The sequence below is a fragment of the Mytilus californianus genome, unplaced genomic scaffold (genome assembly GCF_021869535.1).
Source record: "Mytilus californianus isolate M0D057914Y unplaced genomic scaffold, xbMytCali1.0.p SCAF_17, whole genome shotgun sequence".
Taxonomy (NCBI): Eukaryota; Metazoa; Mollusca; class Bivalvia; order Mytilida; family Mytilidae; genus Mytilus; species Mytilus californianus.
In genome coordinates, this window is record NW_026262659.1 from 5,577,148 (window position 1) to 5,601,790 (window position 24,643).

General features: G+C 32.0%; 1 protein-coding gene across 4 annotated transcripts in view; it reads right to left on the reverse strand.

The window, feature by feature from the left end:
• Positions 1-24,643, reverse strand: part of LOC127726286 (sodium- and chloride-dependent glycine transporter 1-like) — a 98,945-nt gene that overhangs the window by 68,958 nt on the left and 5,344 nt on the right. Inside the window, exons 8-13 of one of the 4 annotated variants that reach the window (XM_052233600.1) lie at positions 22,937-23,049; positions 21,824-21,952; positions 19,744-19,843; positions 18,402-18,502; positions 17,859-18,029; positions 13,405-15,903 (exon numbers count right to left, since the gene is read on the reverse strand). In XM_052233600.1, the coding sequence (XP_052089560.1) occupies positions 15,760-15,903; positions 17,859-18,029; positions 18,402-18,502; positions 19,744-19,843; positions 21,824-21,952; positions 22,937-23,049 (758 nt within the window). In that variant the 3' untranslated portion in view covers positions 13,405-15,759. Of the gene's footprint in view, positions 1-13,404; positions 15,904-17,858; positions 18,030-18,401; positions 18,503-19,743; positions 19,844-21,823; positions 21,953-22,936; positions 23,050-24,643 lie in introns of those variants that run through there. The other 3 variants (XM_052233601.1, XM_052233603.1, XM_052233602.1) reach the window with 3 other exon arrangements.

Here is a 24,643-nt window from a genome sequence, read left to right on the forward strand (position 1 = left end):
CTTCTTGGCCTACTTACATTCATCAACCTAGGGTCGCCTAGAGTTATAGAATTAGTGCTGTGAGCCCAAACTTCCCAAATCGAAGTGTTAACTCTACTTGGATGACTCTCAAAATTGAAGCTTACTTAAGATATATATCATTACATGTACATGTAGACTCTGGGACTAATACATTTATATGTCTGGCTGGCCACATTATTACTGGTGACCTAAACAATGGATTAAACGCGTGAAAGAAGATGTAGATACTCTTTCTGGATGAATTAAGGCTGTGAGGTCGTTGATACAAATCAGAATTAAAAAACTGAATGGGTCTATGAACACAAATGCTACAATCTTAAAAGACCCAAATGTTGCATACACCTGTCCTACCTCCAAAGAAATATGTTGCTGTCCCTGCAGATAAAGCCCCAAACAACATCGTTTTTGTGTGTAAATCACATAACATAAACTGCTTGATAAATGAAGTAGGCAGGCCTGTACAATAACCTTTTTTTCAACTTGCCCAATAGGACAAGTACATATATACCAAAACTTACTTGTCCGAATGGAATTGTAACTTGTCCAAAAAAAAACACCTTTATATTAACTTTTTTTGCATTTTAGGTTGATTCAATGAACAAAATGAATTAAAACAATAGAACAGAATTTGATTTATATCTCTTGATATCCTTTTCAAAAATATGAGACGGGAATAACTGAACCTAGTCGTGTCTAGTTACAGGACTTAGGTTCTAGCTTTCATAAATGCCAAAGTCTCATCAGACTCTGCACATCAGGCACAGTCTGGTAGGCCTGTCAGTCTACACTCATTAAGTTTGTATCCTGGTCTTTTATGTTGATAAAATATTGATTATTATGATTAATGCCTTACTACAATCAGCTTTGTTTTTAATATATTAAAATGTTTATTCAAACACAATCAAATATTGTTTTGTCTAAATACGATCAAATATGATTTTATGAATTTTATGGTCAATAATTTCTTCATTTTTCTTTTAAAAATATTTTTGCTAAATAAAATTTATCATATATTTATCATAAAGCAACATAATAACGTAGGAAAACGAGGTACTGGTTTGTCTTGGTCCCGAAATGTCTCCAACGGTTCCGAACTGTCTATTAAACATGGAGCCGATTCGTTTCCGTGACGGTGCCGAACTGTTTGTGTTACCTTATCTACAAAACCCACAGCTGATTCCGATCAGTAAGACTGGTTTCCGAGAATAGTATGCGTTTTATCTGTTATAAAGTATCTGACACAGAACCAGTTTTAAATTATCGATCGCAAGTAAACATGTCAAATTAATATTTTTTTTTATCTTCTTTTCTTGTTTTTTGTTTATTAGATAATTACTTTAATCATCAAAGTTGGATTTCATTTATTTTCTTACTTGTCCCGTCTTGTCCGACCTTTTTTCCTCTGGTGCCGGACAATCGGACTAGCGTTATTGTCGAGCCCTGTGTAGGTATTGACAATTCACTTGGAAACTCAACATATACCCCCACGACACTTACCAAGGAGTAAATCCTGGATAATCATAGGTCTGTTCTATGTTCCTTTGGAATTTCAACCAAAGATGAAGAGCTGGATCTTCCTTTACTGTATTGGATACCTAAACTTCATAAGTGTCCTTACAAGCAACATTATATTGCTGGGTCTTCCAAGTGCTCCACGAAACCTCTTTCTAAATTATTAACATCAATTTTATCAGCAATCGAAGCCGGGCTTCAAAGTTATTGGGAAACTACAAATGTACCTATTCTAGAGGTGGCGTGAATCAGATGTGGATACTAAAAAATTCCAAAGATCTTTTAGAGTACATACAATCTTAGACTCTTTCATCTTGCAATAGTATTAAAATATTCGACTTTTCTACACTTTACACAAGTATTCCCCATTCCAAACTAAAAGAAAAATTGAGAGTTGGTCATGCTTTGTTTCATAAAAAAGAATGGCTTACATGTACGTAGATACAAGATTATTGTCTTAGGGAGGGATAAATCATACTTTGTAAAAAATTCTCTGAAACAGACATTATCAAGATGCTTGATTTCTTGATTGACAACATATTTGTTACATTTGGAGGATGTGTTTTTCAACAAACAATCAGCATTCCCATGGGAACCAACTGTGCTCCTCTTCTTGCTGACTTGTTCCTTTATTCACATGAGGCTGACTTCATACAGGAACTTCTTAGGAAGAAAGAAGAGAAGTTAGCAATATCCTCAATTTATTCCTTTAACTTTACTTTCCGCTATATGATGATGTTCTCTCACTACATAATTCAAAATTTGGTGACTATGTTGAACGCATCTATCCCATCAAACTTGAGATGAAGGATACAACAGATACAGTTAATATAAAAATAAGAAGATGTGGTATGATTGCCAATGAGACAACTCTCCACAAGAGACCAAATGACACAGAAATTAGCAACTATAGGTTACCATACGGCCTTCAACAATGAGCAAAGCCCATACCGCATAGTCAGCTATAAAAGGCCCCGAAATGACAAATGTAAAACAATTCATACGAGAAAACTAACAGCCTTATTTATGTACAAAATAATGAACGAACAAGTCTGCCTCATATCTTGACTTACATCTAGAAATTGACAATGAGGGTCGGTTGAAAACAAAACTTTACGACAAAAGGGATGATTTCAGCTTCCCAATTGTGAACTTTCCATTTCTATGTATCAACATTCCAGCAGCGCCTGCATACGATGTATATTATATACTTCGTATTATATCTATCTTTCAGTTGATATGATATTCCAAGACTTGTGTTTCCTATCATGATTTCCTAAATAGAGGGTTGCTGCTCACGAGGAAGCTATTAAACCAAGAGTTCCAAGTGGTAAAGTTGAAATCATCCCTTCGTAAATTTTACGGATGCCATCACGAGGGGGTTGACCGTTATGGAATATCTGTATCACAGATGACGACGGATATGTTCCAATTGTCGTAACTAAAATCTCGTCCCCTTCCCCCGAATGTGACCAACCGAATCAGACATCACCCGGTTTGTACTTACATGAGTAACACGACGGATGCCACATATGGAGCAGAACTTACTTACCCCCAGTTTTTGGTAGTGTTCGTGTTGCTCAGTCTTTGGTTTTCTATGTTGTTTTGTGTACTGTTGTTTGTCTGTTTGTCTTTTTCTTATCTAGCCAGGGCGTTGTCAGTTTATTTTCGACATCAGTTTGAATGTCCCTTTGGTATCCTTTGATTCTCTTTTATCTGTAAGTCCCAGTGGAGATATTCTAGCGGTTGTTACTTTTCTTTTTATTTACGTCCGCAATCTGCAATTTTACGTTAAAATTTGGAACACTATTAAATTGAAGAACTATCATTATTAATATTCAGTTCTAACCAGGCCAGTATATTCATTTTCAAAATCCTCCTACCGTCGTCCCCCCAGTAAATGAAATGAATTTTCGTTATTAATTCACTTTTTACTCATAGTAACTCAGAGTACCAAAATATTTTTGAATCAGCCATGCTGGATCTAAGTGATCACTCCCGATTGTGAGATGGTGAAGAATTCTAAGTTGAAGACATATCATGAAACTAATTATGTGTTTTTATGACTTGCAGAATGTTTATACACCATTTTCATCATCAACTGCCTATATAGCTACTTTTGACATGTTATTTGCCCTTGAATTAAGAAAAGATTGGTCAAACAGCTACTTTATTTTAGATATACACTTGCATATAGTTCCTTTGTAAATCAAAATTTATATGAAATTGCCATTGATTAATTAATGTGAAAAAGTGATGTTTCAAATTTTAATTAGCAATTTATAAAAAATATGAACATATTTTATCAATATCTTATGTTCGTGTAAGTTATTGAATTAAATTTGGTAAAAGATGTGTATTCATATCAGAGTTGATTCTCACACTTTTTTGAAATTCTATTACTCTAATTCATTCCTTAGGCAAGTAAGAGTACTGATACAATACCAGTATGATTATCAACTGTCATGATTTTCAAACAATTACACTCAAAGGTGTAAGTATTAATTGGAAACAACCCCAGTCTTAATTCACCACAATTAATATCTCATGACCTGTTACATAATTAAATAGACACAATTTATTACACAACTTACTGAATACACAAATTCTTGACCTCAATAGTATACCTACAAATGTACTATTTATTTTGATCTACACTACATAAAATTATTCTGTTAATTTTGTGTGAAAGCTGAATGATTAATCAGATGTTGTTTTTTTTTCAAAGAAAATACAAAAAATGAAAAAAAGATTATAAAAAGTGCAAGCAGATTTTATTTCACTTGTAAAATCAGTGTCATAACCATCTGACATAGGTCAATAATCAAGTTATAATTATCAGTAATTTGGTTGAAACAATAAACAAAATCGCATAACTCTTACCTGAGCATTTTCTGCAATAAAATATTTGTACATGTATATTGGAATACAGGAAATGTATAAAGAATGAACACCAATTTAGATAAAAAATAGTTATTTCTTTTTTAATTTTTGTTGTTGTTGAGAAAGTGCATTTCTTTCTGGAAATTATTAAGCCAAATATTCTTATTGGCATATAACAAAATATACTACTTGTTTGACGATTTCCCTTTCCACTCTTGTCAAAATCATCCCTTACGAAAAGAGAAACTTTGCTGCAACCTTGCGTTAAGGTTGCACCAAACTTGCGGCAATCTTTTTGGTTCGCCAGACGACCTGAAATTTGTTCATCAGTGTACAAGTTTGCCGCAAACTCTTAACTTTCTTAAAATTGAAAGAACTTTGTAAACAAACTTTAAAGCAGTCTTAAAGTTTGCTGGAACTTCGCCGCTAACTTTATAGCATACTGAGCATGCTCCCTGCACTAAAATCAGATTTCCTGCTTCTTTAAATTTGTAATAGGAGGAAAGTGTTAATGATGGTGTTTTCATGTAAAAAGTAAATGGATGTTATATATGATAGATGTCTGAGTTATATATGATTCAATTAGTTCCTGGAACAGGCCATGCATCATTGATCATCTCTTTGTAAGTCATTTTAGACCTTTTTTTGCATGTTATTTTGTTATTATTGGTACAAAATGTATGCCAAAGAACCCCCATTTTGAAAATAACAATTTCGTTACTCTCGTACTGCTCTTAGAGAAATATCATTACAGTTGTAAACTTAAACTTTGTGGATAATGATGTTTTGCAGGAATGGTCTTTTTATGTTGAAATAATTTGTAATTCTTTATTGTTAAATCACATTTGATTAATGTTTTAGATATAATATTATGCTTAATACAGTATAAATGTATAATGCCTTAATCCCAGTTTCTTTATAATTGGCCTTATAAAAACAGATCTGTTCTTGATTTTTTGCATACATATGAATTTGTTAAGAAATCAATCAGCTCATTCTGAATTCTGCACTGAGTAAATTAATAGATATACATGTACCTAAAGGAACCATCTAATTGTTTTTATACATGTGTGATATATTTACCACCAGAATTTTCTTCCCGTTCAATTAATGCACATAATTTCTTTGATGTCTTAATGGAACAAATTTACACAATACCAAATGGAAAATTATTTTATCTATGTGGTGATTTTAATAGCCGAATTGGTGATATGGATGATTTCATTACTGGAATAGATAATCTTACTCAACGTAGTGTAATAGATAACACAGTCAACAGTAACGGGGAAATCTTTAACGATTTTCTAAAAAATGCTATCCTATGTCTACTTGATGGCCGGAATTATATTCATAACGATTTTACAAGCATATCAACCAAAGGTTCGTCAGTTGTGGATTATTGTGCAGTGCCATATGAAAATCTAAGTCGATATAAAAATTTTGAAGTCATAAGAGCAAGTGTTTTATGCAATAAAAGTGAAATCCCAGGTATACTCAACCCACAACACATACCTGATCATTCCATGTTATGCTGGGAATTAGAGGCTAATTTTTCCTCAAATAGTGAAATTAAAACAAATAAATGTAGTGTCAATAGTAAAAAACAAAATCAGAAAAAGTCAGTGTCATATAATGTGAAAAATATTATAGGATTAAACGCCTTTTTAAAGGAATTTATTGGTGTATAAACTCGACCAAGTCACTCACAAACAAATAAAAGTCCGAAGGACTTTTATGATATGTTTGTGAGTGACTTTGTCCAGTTTATACACCAATAAATTCCTTTAAAAAGGCGTTTAATCCTTATAATTCTTTAAAATTGGAGATAGGGAATATATTTTTTCACATTCGTAACCTCTATCTCACGTAAGTTGTATATTTGTGTCATTGAATAGGCCTGGCGCATGAATATATTTGTTGGTTAACGCAAAAATATGTATTGCTATCTGATAAAAAATAAGCTACAAAAACTCTTTTTATCATTCAAACGAATGTTTTTGTGTATATTTTTTTAATTTCACGATTAACGTACAGTGAAAATAAATGTTGTTAACGTCGGTGTTATTATCGCCGCCATCTTGTTTACATTGGTTACGAAAAGTAGTTTGGTCAACGTCGTCTATCGAAAAATAAACAACGTCAAGATCAACTACCGGAAGTCCTCTCGACCAATCATATTAACGTTTTCCCTAATATGCAATTCATATAAGAATTATTCCAAATAATTGGATGTCTGATCAAGTTTCAATAAATAGTATAAATGAATTTATACACAATATAGAATGTTCAAATGGTTTACAAAAAGATGTTGATGATTTATATAACAATTTTGTTGACATTATGCATAATGAAATGAACAATAAACTTGAATCAAGGGTAAGAGTCTTGAATGGTACCAACAATAAAAGACGGCGATTTAAAAAACCCTGGTGGAATAACAAACTGACTGAAAGTGGAACAATGTATGTGAAGCTGAAAAAAACTTTTTAAATACATGTAGTCCACATACATGTAATACTACAAAAAAGAGATGCGCAGAATTTTTATCGAAAAACGCAAAAACTTTGATAAATCCGTCCAACAATCAAAAGACAATACTGGCACAGAGGCTAGGAAGAACTTGCTAAATTGAGTGACACTGACTCTAAGCAATTTTGGCAAAAAATTGGCAACATTGACATTGGCAATGAGAGGCAATCGAACATACCTAACAAAGTAGTACAAGATGATGGCTCAATAACAAAGAAATTTCAATCAATGAGGTGTTTAAAGTCGTAATGAAGGCAAAGAATTGTATTAGCCCTTGTATTGACCTTATTCATGCAGAATTATGTAAAAATAACATTGTTATATGTGTATTACACAAACTTTTTAATTTATGTTTTAAGAAGGGCATTGTCCCTTATATGTGGAATAAAGGAATTATAACCCCAATACCAAAATGCTCAACCTCAGATCCAAGAGACCCATTATCTTACAGAGGTATAACTTTGGCTCCATTTGCATATAAAATGTATTGTAATATTTTAAATGATAGATTAATTTATTGGTTAGATGAAAGGGAGGTAGTCAAAGATGAGCAAAATGGTTTTGTAAAAGGGAAAAGTACAATTGATCATGTTAGTACAATAACTTCAATTATTGAGACAAGAAAAAAATGTAAACTATCTACCTATGTGGCCTTTATAGATTTTAAAAAAGCATATGACTCAATAAATAGAGTACTGTTTTTTAAACAAATTAGAAAATTTGGGAATTAGTTCAAAATTCATGTATGCCCTTAAAGGGCTTTATTCAAATGTAACATGTAGTGTACGCCTTAACGATAATATGACTTAATGGTTTAATGTAGATACTGGTTTGAAGCAAAGTTGTGTATTATCGTCTGTTATGTTTAATATTTATATTAAAACTCTAATTGATGATATAAATGCTCTAGATATTGGTATAAATATTGATGATGAAAAAATAGCAATTTTATTGTAGGCTGATGATATGGTATTAATGGCGGAAAATAAAAAAGATTTACAGAAAATGTTAGATATTCTTAACAATTGGTGTATTACTAATGGACTTCATGTCAATATTGATAAGTCCAAAATTATGCATTGTAGAAATCCATCTGTACCTAGAACTGAATGTAATTTTACAATAGGTACAAAGGTAATGGAATGTGTTAGTAACTATCAATATCTGGGAATGTTATTAACAGAATTTTTAGATTATCAATTAATGGCTAAGGCAGTAGCCAAATCAGCCAGTAGAGCATTGGGTTTATTAATTGTAAAAAGTAAAACATATGGTGGCTTCCAACACGATATATTTTCTAAATTATACAACACTATGGTCTGCGAATCTTTATTCAGTCAATCTGTCGCATGGCGCGGGTAATCACTCCACCGATTCTAATGTAGATCCGCATGGCGTGGGTAATCAGTCTACCGATTCTAATGTAGATTCGCATGGCGCGGGTAATCCGTCTACTGATTCTAACGTAGATTCGCATGGCGCGGGTTATCAGTCCACCGATTCTAATGTAGATTCGCATGGCGCGGGTAATCAGCCCACCGATTCTAAAGTAGATTCGCATGGCGCGGGTAATCAGTCCATCGATTCTAATGTAGATTCGCATGACGCGGGTAATCAGTCCATTGATTCTAATATTTTGTAACATATTATTGACAAGTTACAGTTACACTAACTTTCAAACCACAAATGGATATCTCTATTCTTCATAAATGATTTAAATATATTTTTTTTTATAAAAATGACACTTATTATCTTTCAACCAAACATTGGTTGACACTGATATCCCCTTAATCTGTAACATAAAAGTTAGGTAAAATCGCCATTCATCTTTTCTAATTATAATGTTTTGCATTCTAGAGTTGAATATTTTGTTTTACTAATGGAACATATAGCATTCTTACTACTTTCTTATTACTGCAATTAGTATCTGATAAGAATTGACTTAAAAAAAAATAATAATAATATATAGATAAGTAGAGATGCGAAACAAATGGAGATAGCCTCAATATTCAGTTGCAGAGCTGTTACGTTGTAAAAATAAAATTCCGCATATATTTGGAATAACTCTTAACTACTTGTTATCTCTTTTATTGATGTAAAAAAAACTATATCGGTATACATTATACTTTAAGGTAAATATTCTCTCTACTTTGGAATTATGTTAATGATACTAACCACAAACTACTAAAATAAAGATGATACACGTGTGCAATAAAATTTATATCTGACAATTGTGCACTTTATCCCAGATGCTTATTAAGACCAAACAACAAATTGGGAGTATTTGGCCAGAGCCTTTCATAAAATTATTCTCGAAATTTATACTTATTGTATATACTGATTCAATATATATTGTTACCGTAGATTGCTGGCAACCGAACTGTCAGTGATATATAATTAAACATAACACCATAAATGGTGCTAACTGAAAAATGAGGTTACCCGCAGATCGCTGATTATGACAACCGTACTGTCATATATATATACAAATTCAAGAGTCTATCCTAAATTGAGGTAAATTATGTGGCCTTCCAATAACCGTTTCGATTCCTAACATCACTGAAGAGACATTAATTGTCGAAATCCGGATATGGTGTACAAAAAATCTTTGCACCTTTGTTAGCGGTATACCATCTTTGCCGCAAGTTTATTGTTTTCTCTTTAAAATATATAGTTAAGATCCATTTTTTACACCTTGTGATCCGTTTATTTGGCAATCGCCAATGGCAGGATTTAAGAACATTTGTTGTTCGATCTGTTAGTCAAATGCGTTTTGTTAAAATATACTTTTTCACTTTTTTGGTCTTTTGGAAAATGTTGTTTGTGTTGTATTTAGACCCCTCTAACAAGAAATTTGTTTTGCATGCACACGTATAAAAATTGCGGTTTTAAACCAACGCAATCATAGGTTTGAATATTGTTTTCTATTTAGACTTGTTTATATTTTTTAGTTTGGGCTTGTATTATATTTTCCTTCGGGTTTATATGATCCGTTTATCCTATTTTGACTCCTCAAAATTCAAGAGTCTATCCTAAATTGAGGTAAATTATATGGCCTTCCAAAAACCGTTTCGATTCCTAACATCACTGAAGAGACATTAATTGTCGAAAATAATTATTTCCGTTTTATCTGGGTTAAAGGACATTAACCTTTTTTTTTAAAGGACATTAACCATCTTAGTATTTGAGCAAATAATTATTTCCGTTTTATCTGGGTTAAAGGACATTAACCATTTTTTTCCCAAACATTGAGTGTGTGCGGTGGAATATCTCAGCGACGTATCATCAGCAAAAAGTTTAGTCAGTGAAATCAAATTTTCGCCAATATCATTTATAATACAGCAAAAAATAAAAAGGGACAGAGAACAGAGCCTTGGGGTACCCCGCAGAAACAATAGACAATGATGAAGACGAAACTTCTTTTTTTTCCTTAAAAAAGATAATTTTTAGTCCATGCAAATAAACTTCATTTTATTCCATAAGAGTTCATTTTATGTATAAGTCCATTATGCCACACTTTATCAAATGCTTTTGAAAAATCACAGTATACGAAGCAACTGAATTCTTTTTTTTCAAGAGAATATAATATAGTGTTATAAAGTTCAATAAGATGAGGTACAGGTGAATGTTAAGCTAAAAATCCTGATTGATATATATATAAATAAGTTTGTTCCTATATGTAGATGGTTATAAATATGTTTGTAGACTACCCTCTCCATTACTTTTCCTACACAGCTAATTAGGGATATCGGTCGATAATTAGATGGTAGGGATGCATCAGCTTTCGTAAATATGGCAATTACATGGGCTATTTTCCTTGAAGAAGGGTATTTACCTTGGGACCGGGATTTATTAAATATAATTTTAAGGGGTTTTGCTATTTTTTGGGGGGATATTCTAAGCATCCTGTGACTGATTCTGTCTGGCCCGGATACTTTTTTTAGGATCAAGAGTAAGAAGTATATCGACTATTTCACTCTCTGTTATTTGAATATCACTAATTATTCCTTCCTTTCTATTCTCAAATGGGGCCGCTCAAAATTTTTTCTTCCAGTTTTGATGACGCGAAGTATTTATTTATTTGTCCACATTTGTCAATATCGTCATATACAATATGGTAAAAATTTGGCTCATTGTTTATACTTTGTATTGGTGGAATTGCGTTATTCCCCTTATTAGATTTTATTAACATCTTCATTATTTTCCAGTAATTTTTAGGACTGGAATTATCCAGTAAAAACGTTTTCCAAATTCATACAAGTGACAGGTTTAGCTAGCTATTAAACCAGGTTTAATCCTCCATTTTCTACATATGGAAATGCCTGTACCAAGTGAGGAATATAACAGTTGTTTTCCATTCGTTTGATGTGTTTGAGCTTTTGATTTTGCAATTTGATAAGGGACTTTCCGTTTTGAATTTTCCTTGGAGTTTAGTATTTTTGTTACTTTACTCTGTACTTTAACCATTCCGAAAATCAAACTGTGCATCAGATAAAATATCATTGAAAGTTGCCCAATTTAATCCTTTTTTATTAAGCAATGTGGTGAAAGATTTACCTATATTGATGACAATGCTTATATGTTTCCTGCATCTTTAACTGCAGCAGATTTGAAAATTGGGACCAGGAGTGTATCTGACCATGCTGATGGAAACTACCAACTGTATATATAACTTTATTTCCTCTATGATAGAGATTTGGTGTACATGAAATATATAAATAAAAAAATTAAAAACAAAGAATTTAAGTTACTGTTTCAAGTTAATGAAGAGAAAACATGAGCACTGTCAATAATGGAGATAACGGACACATATTCTATCGATTGTGGAAACCTCTGCAGATGTTTTCCACATGACGTTACAAATCTTAGAGAAAAAAGTTAATTCGTCATTTCCTAATTCATATGACGTATTGCATGAGAGAATTGTCGTTGTGAATTCATGTGCCGAAAGACTGTCCATAAAAACACTGAACAGAATGGGATTAACGTTAATTATGTCCTGCCGTAGATCATCTCTTTTGTCTTGTATAAAATCACATGATACCAGTAAATGTTCAACAATATTCAAGAAAAACTTGCCACATTTGTCACAAAGTAAATGTTCATCTTCATAACGTACTACAGAACATAAGTCAATAACATACTTGGAAGAGGCATGAAGTTCAGGAAACTGTTTAGCAATTGTCCATGCTTTATGCGGTTTGATTGCAGAATGAATATGTCTAAACATATAAAAGTCATTACCGCATGAAATTTGGTATAACCACCATGTTTCGTCGGTTGCTTTTATTTTTCGGTTTACAATAACTGACCAAAGTTTTTTTTTGATGGAAAAGAAACAGTATTTGCAAAATTCACAATATAATCTGTAATATAAACTGTTAGGAAAAACCTACAGTGGAATATCGGCACTACTACTTGTATAACACCAACCAACCAAACTAAACATTTAGGATTATTAAGAGCTGAAATTAAATAAAATGAAATAAATGTGGAGGATAGACTGTCCATAGCTCATAGTACACTCTACTCATTAATGAACAGTTAACTCATGGATCAAATAGTTTAAATCCCATAACCTCTTACCAAATATATCGGAGCTATGTAATACCTTACCTTCTTTTTGGACTTGAAATACGACCATTAGTTAAACAAATATATATTGACCGCCTTAGGAAGTTCCACATAAACTGCCTACAAAATTTCCAATCACTGTCTCAAAGAACAGCGCTCTGTGCCGAGTATCTACTAATAGGTGTACTACCCATAGAAGCATAGTTACACAAACGTCAACTGAGCTTTCTGTATAGTATCCTAAACAACGAAAATGAAAGTATACAGCAACTTAACCAACGCCAGATCTCCATCTCCATCAACAACCCAGGAAGTTTCTACCATATAGTATCCAAAACCTTGGAACTATATGACCTACCAAATCTAGAATTTTTACTGAATAATCAACATAACAAGTTACAGTGGAAACATCAAAATAAAACAGCAATTAATAACTACTGGTCAAATATTTATAAAGATCCATCAACTAATAAATCAACAGGAAAATACCTCTGTTTGGAACACGTCGAAATTGGAAAACCACATCTAGTTTGGCAATCTATTGGGTTATCAGTAACTGAAGTGAAAAGATTTACAAGTCATTGTAGTATAGCAACGGGAGCCTACATACTGCAAACCAACATAGCAAAATTCAGTAACAATAAAAGGAAAACAAAACCTCCACCAGCAGCAGGATGCCTATATTTTAATTTTTTTTAAAGCAGTGAATTACTTTTAATTTCTATAAGCCGGTGTATTTGTGTTCACGCTTTTGTCAAACACATTACATTCACACGTATAGATACCATATTCTGGAAACACTGCAAGTAATATGATGAATAGATTGAAATCGTTTAGGGGTTAAACATAAAAGAAAACACTAAAAACAATTTAGATGACAATATATATTAAGCGAATGAGACAACTAGAATTTCCTTTATTCTACACCTTTAATAAAACAAGTTAAATCTATGTTCTGACGATAGGAATAAATATAAGTTTAGTCAAAATATACATCCAATACATACATGTGTATACAAAGTAACATAATATAATAAACAATTGATAAATAAAAAAAAGCAGATTAGGCAAATAGCAGTATTGTCGCCTATGGAGGAATCATACTACTATTGTCCTTATAAATATATTACAAGGTAACACAATGTGATACATACGAAATTGAAACAGCTGTAATGATTAAATTGCACACCTTTATATCAGATTCATTATTAACAACATGTTTCAATAGACGTGTTAGGAAAGTCAATACGATTTTGACGCTGATGTTAAATACCAATACCAATACAGGCTATAGTGGGGACTATCTCAAAAAGCACAGATAATCATTCATTATAGTTACCTGTATGGGTTTGTTGGATAATGCTGAGATGATTTTTAAACAATAAAATAGTAACAATTTATTCCGCAATACACGGACGAGGATCCAGCAAAACAACACGAACATTATTCTTGCATTGTGACATAGTAGGGATCGATTAAGTTTAAGAGCGTTGTTCCCCCATTTCGTACTATTTTGTTGAACGACTACAAGGAAAATCTACAAAGTGATCAAATAAATGAATAGAAAAAACACAGGAATCAAATCACATTCTGATCCGATTTTTTACTCTACATCAATCTTTGTTCAAAACGTTCGTTTATTTGAAATTTATTTAAAAAAATAATTGTCATGTCGGGGCATTTCTTAGCTTTTATATGCGGGAATGGTTTTGCTCCGTGTTGGTGGTCTGTCATACGGTGATCTATAGTTGCAAACATTTACGAAATTTGGTCTCTGGTAGATAGTAGTCTATTTTGGCAATCATACCGCATCTCCTTATTTTATATCATTTTCTAGAATAGAGAAATGTGTTACACAGTAGCGTAAAATTCTAAAAATAAACCAACCTAGAAATTTGTGTACTTGACAATTAAAAAAAAGACCGAAATAAAAGTGTTTTCAATTTGATTATCTTTATACTTTTATTTTATCTAGAAAGGTCGCTGACAATTTTATATAATGTTAAATGAATTAATTCTTATTCACATAAAAAATTTTGCCCTGACATTTTCCTTCTATCAACTTTTATCAGTTAGTTTTTCGGAAAAGAGAGGTTATCGAAAAGAGAGGTTATCGAATTAAGTATTAAAAGATTACAACGTTTGGACATTATCAAGCATGTTTAATTTACGTTTCGGTGAAGGGTCGGAAGTTTTTTTTTTCTTGTTACCACGGCTTCCTCCACCAACAAAACAGAACACCACGATTAAATTGAGATATTGTTGAAAGTGGCGTTAAACTTTCATATGGAGAAGTTAATGTTAGTATATTTGGGTCAGGAGGTTTTTTGAAAACGGAATATTTATTTTCACCTCTTTCAAAACAAAGTCTGCTAAATTATATGTCGGTCATTTTTCTTTCGATTTGCTTCATTTTGTTTTGCCTTAGATTCACTATACACTCCGCTTTCTAAATTGGACGGTATATAGTGATGGGTGAATTGGTCCATCCGTCCGTTCTTTCGTCCCTCTGTCCATTCATTGCATTCATACCCAGAAAGTATTAGACAATACGAATCACATATAGCTCATGAAAAGTGGTTTTCTTGAACATTAAAACGATGCGCAGCAAGACAACCTTCTACTGTAGCCCCCTGCTTCTTAAAGTTTTATATAGAAATAGCACTGTATCCACTTGTGTCCACTTTTTCTTTTCTTTTTTATATATAGATATAACGATGAGTTCAGATTAGCACTGATTTGTTTAAGCCACACATATATACGCGTCCCTGTATCCCTGGACACAAAATGCATGCTAACTATATTTGCGACGGAAATAGGACATATCTATTGTGGAGAGACAAAATGAGTTATTTAACTATTAAACATATTCTAATCATATCGCTTAATATATATATTTGGACTTGTGGCCGTAAAATTCGTCATTCCCATTCTTGACTCTTACATATATTTTTGTTAAGTTTTGTTTTGCACTCTTAAATCAAACAAATACAAATTAATGTATGAATGTATGAAGATCTACGTAAGGACAATGCACGTCTTAAAATTTGGAGTCGATATTAACTGTTCGCTTTATATTGTATCAAACACACCACAAACGTAAACTATTATACTACGCCGGGATACTTTTCAGTGCAATTGCATTTTGAGAAAGTCCACACTTAAATCTTGTATCGGTATTGGTATTTAACATCAGCGCAGTATTTAAACCCCTTTCCTAACACGTCTAATAACATCTGTTCAAACGTTAGTCTCGCCAAGCAGGTTAAGTTTGATTTTCTCCAGTAAATTCTTGTCTGTAATATCTTTCTTCTTATAGACAGCCTCATAGTCTTGACCAACTGGTTTCCATTGTGATGTTGGTTTCAAGGCATTTGCTACTTTCTGAAACAAACAAAAAAACACTAGTGATATCCAATTGCAAGTAAAATGTACAAGTATGTCTGTCTTTATTTATTTACAAGGAAAGTCCTTGAATTTATATTTAACTTATCTTTATAAAAATACCCATAGTTTATCAACACACATAAAACGAATATCTTATTACTTGCGAATGTTTTTGTAGAAGGAAAGGGGTATGATATAGCCAAGGTGTAAGGCATCAAATGAGTTATCAATGAAAATACCCAATCCAGTACTGAAATTTGTCAATCCGGTATAAGTTTATTTCTACCTAATGGCACAAATATAAAAGATTTGATTAAAAAATGTTATAAATTTGTCGAACGATCATTTCTACTAAAATGATTTTATCAACTATCACCTACTGCTGAACCGATGAGATCCAGAAGACAAAACATTAAACGTTACAGCTAAACATCAATAGTTAAAACAATATGAATACTGATTTGTTTACCTTTGTTGCTCTTAGAGCAAAAACATCAATTCTTTTTATGGCCAACGTGGCTGAAAGAATTTTATTTCATAGCTTATAAGTACATATATTTTTACTACAACCAAAGTGAAACTGGTCAAAGAGAATGATACCAATTATGTTCAAGCTGATAAAACGTAGGAAACAAATCATTTTCCTATAAGCACATATAACTAAGACTAATACCTAAATGAGTTTACATTATTCACAATGTATGTACGTACAGTATTTTAATGAATGATATAAACAGAAACAGAAAACAAATCTTCAAGGAAAAATATGACGTATATCATTAATTTGTTCTATTAAATATGATTTAATACCCCCAACCTCACAAAAAGGAATATTATAATAAATGAATACATAATTTAACCAATACATGTAAAATATGATTTAATACCCCCAAACTCACAAAAAGGAATATTATAATAAATGAATACATAATCTAACCAATACATGTAAAATATGATTTAATACCCTCAAACTCACAAAAAGGAATATTATAATAAATGAATACATAATTTAACCAATACATGTAAAATATGATTTAATACCCCTAAACTCACAAAATGGAATATTATAATAAATGAATACATAATTTAACCAATACATGTAAAATATGATTTAATACCCCCAAACTCACAAAAAGGAATATTATAATAAATGAATACATAATTTAACCAATACATGTAAAATATGATTTAATACCCCCAAACTCACAAAAAGGAATATTATAATAAATGAATACATAATTTAACCAATACATGTAAAATATGATTTAATACCCCCAAACTCACAAAAAGGAATATTATAATAAATGAATACATAATTTTACCAATACATGTAAAATATGATTTAATACCCCCAAACTCACAAAAAGGAATATTATAATAAATGAATACATAATTTAACCAATACATGTAAAATATGATTTAATACCCCCAAACTCACAAAAAGGAATATTATAATAAATGAATACATAATTTAACCAATACATGTAAGCAAAATCTAAAAATCGATGCGTTTTCAATTTGAAGTAAGTGTGTATTTTTTTTTTAAAGTAGAACAGTAATTGTTTCATTTACTAGCACTTGGTCAATACCGCTGTCGATGAGCTGTTAGTTCCCGAGGCTATCATCAAATCGGTAGTCAGTTCTTCGGTACTGACATGCTTTATAAAATATTCTTATTCAAAATCCCAGTTCATCAATTAAGAAATAATTACGAGACTAAGGTTCCAACGCCTTCATACAAAGTTGACCTGAAATTAATCTGTTTATGTCCTTTTGGGTCATATAGCTCCTAATGGTAAGGCGTATTTGCGCATCCATTTCTTTCAAATGGCTAGATTTAAGCGATCGTGATGAAGGTAAATCAAGAAAAGCACTTAGGATGAACGAAATGTACGAATGCTTTTAGCATTTAATTAGTAATATTCAATATTCATAACATGTTTGTACATTACCTTATAAATTGAGTCTCCCTCAGCCTTAATGATGGCAACCAATGCAAAAATGAAAATAGGTACTATAGGCAGGATAGACAGCATCGTTCCAATGGAGACAGCCGCTGTGGGATACTTGTAACTGCCATATGTAGGTGGCTGGTATCCAATTAGTGTTGAAATAATTAGTACCTGTCAAAACATCATACATCATAATGTGTATTAATCCAATTCAATGCATTGTATAGAAACTTGTCTAATTGTTAGAGTTTATATTGTCTTCTGAATATCTCTTTTTTTGTCATTTGCTGTCCAATTGACGGTTTATTCATATAATCTTTTTTTCATATCGAATTTCTTTTTTTTTTGTGGTGGGGGTTTCATCATGCAGCGATCTACTTTGGGTCCGGTTAGTTTCGGTACCGCTTCTTCTGTTAAGATGCATGTTTGAGTTGAATGGTCTAGCAAGTTTGGTTTATTAGGTTTAAAAAACTTTCGGTGTCCGACAAAACTGATGAAGGTGATATTTGATAACTTCAATGTTACATGACCTATCATACTTACAAACATTATTAGAGGTGTTACGAACATAATACAGACTCTAAAAAATATCGGAACTCCTCTTCCTAACATTTGATTGACATCTTTAGAAAATCTTTCCATACCTGTAATGTTGTTTATAATGATCATGTCATCAACACTTACTAAGTCTATTAAAGGGAATGTCTTACAGTAATGACATCCACTGTTAAAATCAAAATCTCATATCAAAATCATAAATAAAGGCCTAGGTCACAATAACTTATTAGAATAGATGCCGTCAATCTTTCACAGTCTCTGGTTGATTAGCACTATAATAATGAGTCAATCCCACTGCTGATGGAGGTTTCCTCCTCGAAGTTGTCACCAGCCCAGTATTCAACATTTCTGGTGTGTTGACATGAATTATCATTGATATGGTAATAATTATAATTTTTTAAAATTTTTTTACTGTTTACAAAACTAAGAATATTTCGAAATATTAAGGAATTGTTACACTAGGAATAGATTACCTTAGCTGAATTTTCAAAAGCTCTCAGAATTTTGGGTCCTGAATGCTCTTCAATTTCGTACTTTATTCTGCTTTGTTAACTTTTTCTATTCGAGCGTCACTGATGAGTCTTTTGGGCACGAAAAATCAGCGGCGCGTCTGCCGTACAAAATTTTGCTACTGGTATCTATAATGAGTTTATTCTGAAATCTAGATTTAACCAAAGTTGGAAAATAAATACGCAATGAACGGATTTGATAAGGGGTTCTTATGACTATCGATTTGCATTCAGAAACTGGTGTTGTCGTCCATTGTAATGATGTAACTGAGTTAAGCGGTTTATTGACTGGTTTTATCGACCGACATTCCATATATTCTACAGTCTGAGACCTCAAACCCTCATTAACTTTTTAAAGCCTATTCAGTGTCGGGAGAACTGCTCATTCATTATATATTACATAGAAATTTGGTGTAAATAGCAGATATTGGCATTGTCTAATGAATTAATTCCCAACTGTTCCTGCTATTTACAGCTTGACAAATTGCATTGACAATATCTGGAACTTTTGGTGCCTTCTTAATGGTTATCATACTTTTATTTTGTTCTTGAATTTGTATCTCAAAACCTATACTCTATATCTTTTTCATTCGCATAGTACTTAATTGTATTGCCCCTAAGTAATTAATTGAACTAAACAAAGTCAACTCTTGTTACAAGTTTAAATTGAAGTTTAGGACCAGTTACATGTTACTTGAAAACTTACAGGATAAAAATAATATATCTTTTACTGAAGTTTCATGAAAAGAACACATAGCAATCGACAGAATATACATTATTGTTGCAATAGTCACGGACAATAGACTATAAAAACTTACCATAAATCCAGCCTAATATGATACATTCAAGAAAACCCATTATAGCAAGTGACAGGGCATTAACATACCAGTCAACTAATTGAAATATGTATATTCCACCCTGTAAAGATATTAAAAATATTTATTATACTTCATGTTAAAATGTCAGATTCTGATTGGTTAATACGAGGGTGATAATTTATTCTATCCCATGGCTAAATACTCTATTGCCCTTCACGGAAACGCTTGATCAATTGTGCTCTTTTGTTAAGTACGGGTAATTTTTTATGTACAAGACGTCATAGTTTATTAAATTGAATTTGAAATTTAATAGACAGTAATAACAGAAATGTAGTATAATAAATGAAATAACACATAGCTGAGAGGGGATAGAGCAGATTGTTACCCCTCGAAAAATATTGTCCACCTTGGCTGTTACCTTTGAAAACACCGAGAAATGTAACTCTTCAATGTTTGGCATCTCGTCTGTAAGGACTTTACTGATAACATAATTACAAATATATCGAGAAGGACATTTATGCACATAAATTGAAACGATCTGTTTAAAAACTATAAATACATTAACTCGGATAATCATTTTGTAAAAAAAAAAATATTTTGGGTTAAATTTTTATCCTCAACAGACAAAACTTTAAAATCGTGATATTCACATAAATACGTTATTTTCATAACGAACGTTTCCCTTACATTGAACAGTTTGACATGGATCGTGGAACACTTGGAACTAGCTGTATGGAATAAATATTAGTATAACCAACTTCTAATCAAATGCTCTCGATAAAAAATAAAAATAAGACAATATTGATTTTCATTTACATTTCAAATAACATTTTTTTTTAGTTGTTTACAGTTCCGTTATATTGACGAAATTGGGTGAGCCAACATACATATTAAGTCAGTGTAACAATAATTACCAACCAGCCAAAACTGTGTAAACAAACATCACAAACACACAACACAACTGACAAAAAAAATCAAACAAACATACAACTAAATTTAACATAGACGCCAACAAAAAAGGGTGTAAATTTGACAAAGACGTCAACAAAAAAGTTCTTAAAGATGATTGAATATTGACAAAGACTCCGATAAAAAAATGTTTTTGACGTTGATAGTGCAGACCGTATATAGTATTCACTTTACCGATAAAGTACAAATTAAGTAAAACATAAACGGATTAACAAAATTGAAACAACACTTTGAGAAACGCGAATCGCACCTTTAGACCCACCATAACCCGGAACGCACAAAGTAAAAAGAAAATGATTGCGGGATACATAAATACCGAGTCATGTCGAAAGTAATACGACCAAAAGAAATAAAACATAAACGGGTTATTGTAAAACGTCAATTATGTAGTACATTTTTATGGTTCTTTTTTCCTATTCAAAGGTGAAGGCTTCAAACGCAAGTTAGACTAGGTAGAAGTATATATTAAAAAATTAAGGATTTCCGAAAATTAGCGACAGTCTTTGAGCAAATGTTGCTTAAAATTATTGGAACTATAGATAATATGATGATAACAAAGTTACTAAGATTGATTTTTACCGAACATGCAGAACAATAGAGTAAGCCTTGTATTCAATAAGGCAAGCTGTGACTCTCCCTGTACTGGGAAATCAGATTAAGTATGGTCGCTTTTTCCTACCGACAGTAAAACCCTTGCCAATGTGGGCGTCCGTTTGGTTTTGCGGGATGTATATTTACGCAGCCATGTTCGGTCAGAATGAAGACTTTAAATCCGAAGCCTTGTTTAGAAAGAGCGACACGCTCTCTGCACGTTAAGAACCAATGGAGCAACTCTTTGAGGGGTCCGCAAGTTGGCAGTTGTAAGGCTAGATTTCTGTCCCTATATAATATACCGCCATTTTCCAGTGGAATTTAACATTCCCGCCGTTTATCCCTATCGACTCCTATTACAGGACCTACCTATAGTATTTACTGATCTCTATTGTTAATTTGTTCTCGTCCTGAATTTGTATGAAACATTTGCCACTAGATGTTAAGCAAACAACTATCAATAAATCAAACTAAATATCTGTATTTTTTCCAAATATAACTTCGATGGCATATTATTTACCTGTGTACAAAAGATTAAACCTAGAACAAAACTTCCAAAGCACCAAGCCACGGTGAATAAATCACTTCTACGTCGTAATCTTTGGAAGCTATCTGTAAAAACTCCTATCACGGCTTCTACTGTTACAAACTAAAGCAAAATACAATTCATTTCAATATATGTTAATTCTTCTGGAGACCCGTTTTGGGTCTTAACGTTTGTAAACATTTACTTCCCAAAAGTTTAGATCGAATGTTTCTCTGAGTTGGAATCGAGAAATACCTGTACCAATACTACAATCCCTTCTTTCGTATCAAAATAGCGGAAAAAAAAGATAATCACAATTATTGTTAGATAGTTGATATACTGTAAATATTAAGCTCTATAAACCATTGATCGATCACACCTGATTTGAAATACCAAAATACATGTTACAATACTAAAAAATGAAAACAACACTTTATAAATTTCATACGTTCGAAGCGCTTTCATCAGGAAAGCTCAAAGTCGAATACTTGAAAGCCAAATTAAGGATGTATAAGAACGGAATAGTTCAAGAGCTATTTGAAAACCTCTTTTTTCTTGTCGTAGATAAGTGCAATATACGTACAATTGTCTGCTAATTTTGACTGTTTTATGTTCTTATGTGATAGTTTTTGCTCTTCATTGTTTGAAACTTTGATTTCGGATGTTTGATATTAAACATCACTAATGAGAGTAATCTCCACAAAAAGGAATACGCACACCAAACTTATGCAAATGTAGGCGTGTTGTCATTTTGCATTGCATTCTAATTTTTCAAATGTTTATATTTGAGTGATTTAGGGAAATCAAGTAACGATTCACAAAATATACTTTGTCTTTTTATCTATAGCGTGTTCTGCTGTCAAATAGGTTGTATTGTTTGTTATAGAAAATCAAAATGTTTGGTTTCATTACTGGGTACATATATTTTATCATATGTTTTTATTTAATTGATAAAAAAGACATGCTCCTGAACATTGCTCATCCTACAATTTATGTTATGAAACGAATGTAATTCTTTCATTGGCCTATAAAAGAAAGGAAAATACATGCATGGGGGAACGATGGTGCTATCAGACAAAAACTCAAATATAAAGATTATGTACTCACATGGCTATCAAGACCAACACATAGAATCATAACAAAAAATATACAGGACCAAACATTTTCCCCAGGAAGTTTTGATAAAGCCTCGGGATACACAATGAATGCTAGTCCTGGGCCTGAAATAAAACACATTAAAAAAGTGTAAAATACAATGCATTTTTTTTTCTTTGTTTGATATTAATTTTGCATATATTTGAACATCTTTGATATGTTATTTTACCGTCTTTACTGCTAACAAGGCTACTGTAATCTATGCGTTGGATAGAAAAACCTTATTTTTTTTAGTAATTCAACATTTTATAAACAGTAAATTTACAAAATATTAACGTATCAATGATATTTCATGTCAACTGTCAACACAAAGGGCTGACTACTATACTTGTGGTACTCTTGGGGACAAAACAACCACCAGCAATAGTTCCGACCCAATTACTAGTTTGTTTTGATAATTGGAAACACAAACACAACCCAAGATAACCAGGTTCCATCTTTACGTGCTAAATGTATGAAGAAATAAATATGTTCGGTATAATATGATGATAATAGGATACTAATCCAAACTACAAATATGACAAAATAACATATAGAGAGAGGTCACCATAATTACGATCTTCAACGATAGACAAATGTCAATACCATATGCCGAGCGTTAAATCTTACCTAGTCTATATAATATGAGAAAAAAAAACTTGATAGAGTACAAACGATCTGAGTTTAACACAAGTCATATTCAAAAAGGACCATGATGACCACATATCTGTCAGTTTACAGTAGTCTTACAACACGTGCTGATAACTTTTGTTAATTGGTTCATCTTAGCTATGGTTTACATTGTCCTAACAATACACTCATCAATACGACAAGCGCATTGATGACTATAAAACAAACAAAATCGTGAGGGTTCCGCGGAACCCAGTGTCTCGCCTACTTTTGCTGTTGTCTATGTTTTCAGTGTAATAGGGATATGCACATAATAGATTTACAGTTAATGAAATAAAACGTTTGAAATGTATGAAAAAAGTTATGCAATTAAATCTATAGATTAATAAAAGATTGATTGATTGTTGGTTGCTTAACGTCCAGTGGCAAATATTTCATGCATATTCAGGACGAGATTAATAAAAGAGTTGAAACATAAATTTCTTGAATGAACAAATGATGAAGAAGATATTTTTTACATTGCTTGATGATTTATCCCTTAATTCAATCTAATAAATGTTTTAAAAACTTTAACTGCAGACTGTATGTTATGTTAACTGGCAGAAAAACTAAGTCCATTTATAAGTAATGTACCGAAAAACAGGAAATAGATTTTTACAAAATTTCCTTCTAGATACTACCTTTTGATCATAAACCAACTTCTGTCCTGTTAAGTACAAATCCAGGATAGTTTAAGAAAGTTATTAAAATTTTAAAAACTTTCACCACAGAGTGAATGTAATGTTAACTGGCAGAAAAACTAAGTCCATTTATAAGTAAAATGCGGATAAACCGGATTTTGTTTTACAAAATTGACTCTGGATACTATCTTATGATCATAAACAAGCTGATGTCCAAGTTTGGTAGAAATGCAGGATAGTTTAAGAAAGTTATTAAAATTTTAAAAACTTTAACCCCAGAGTGAATATTTGTGGACTCCGCCGACGAAGACGACGACGGAATGTAGGATCGCTATGTCTCGCTTTTCCGACAAAAGTTGCAGACTCAACA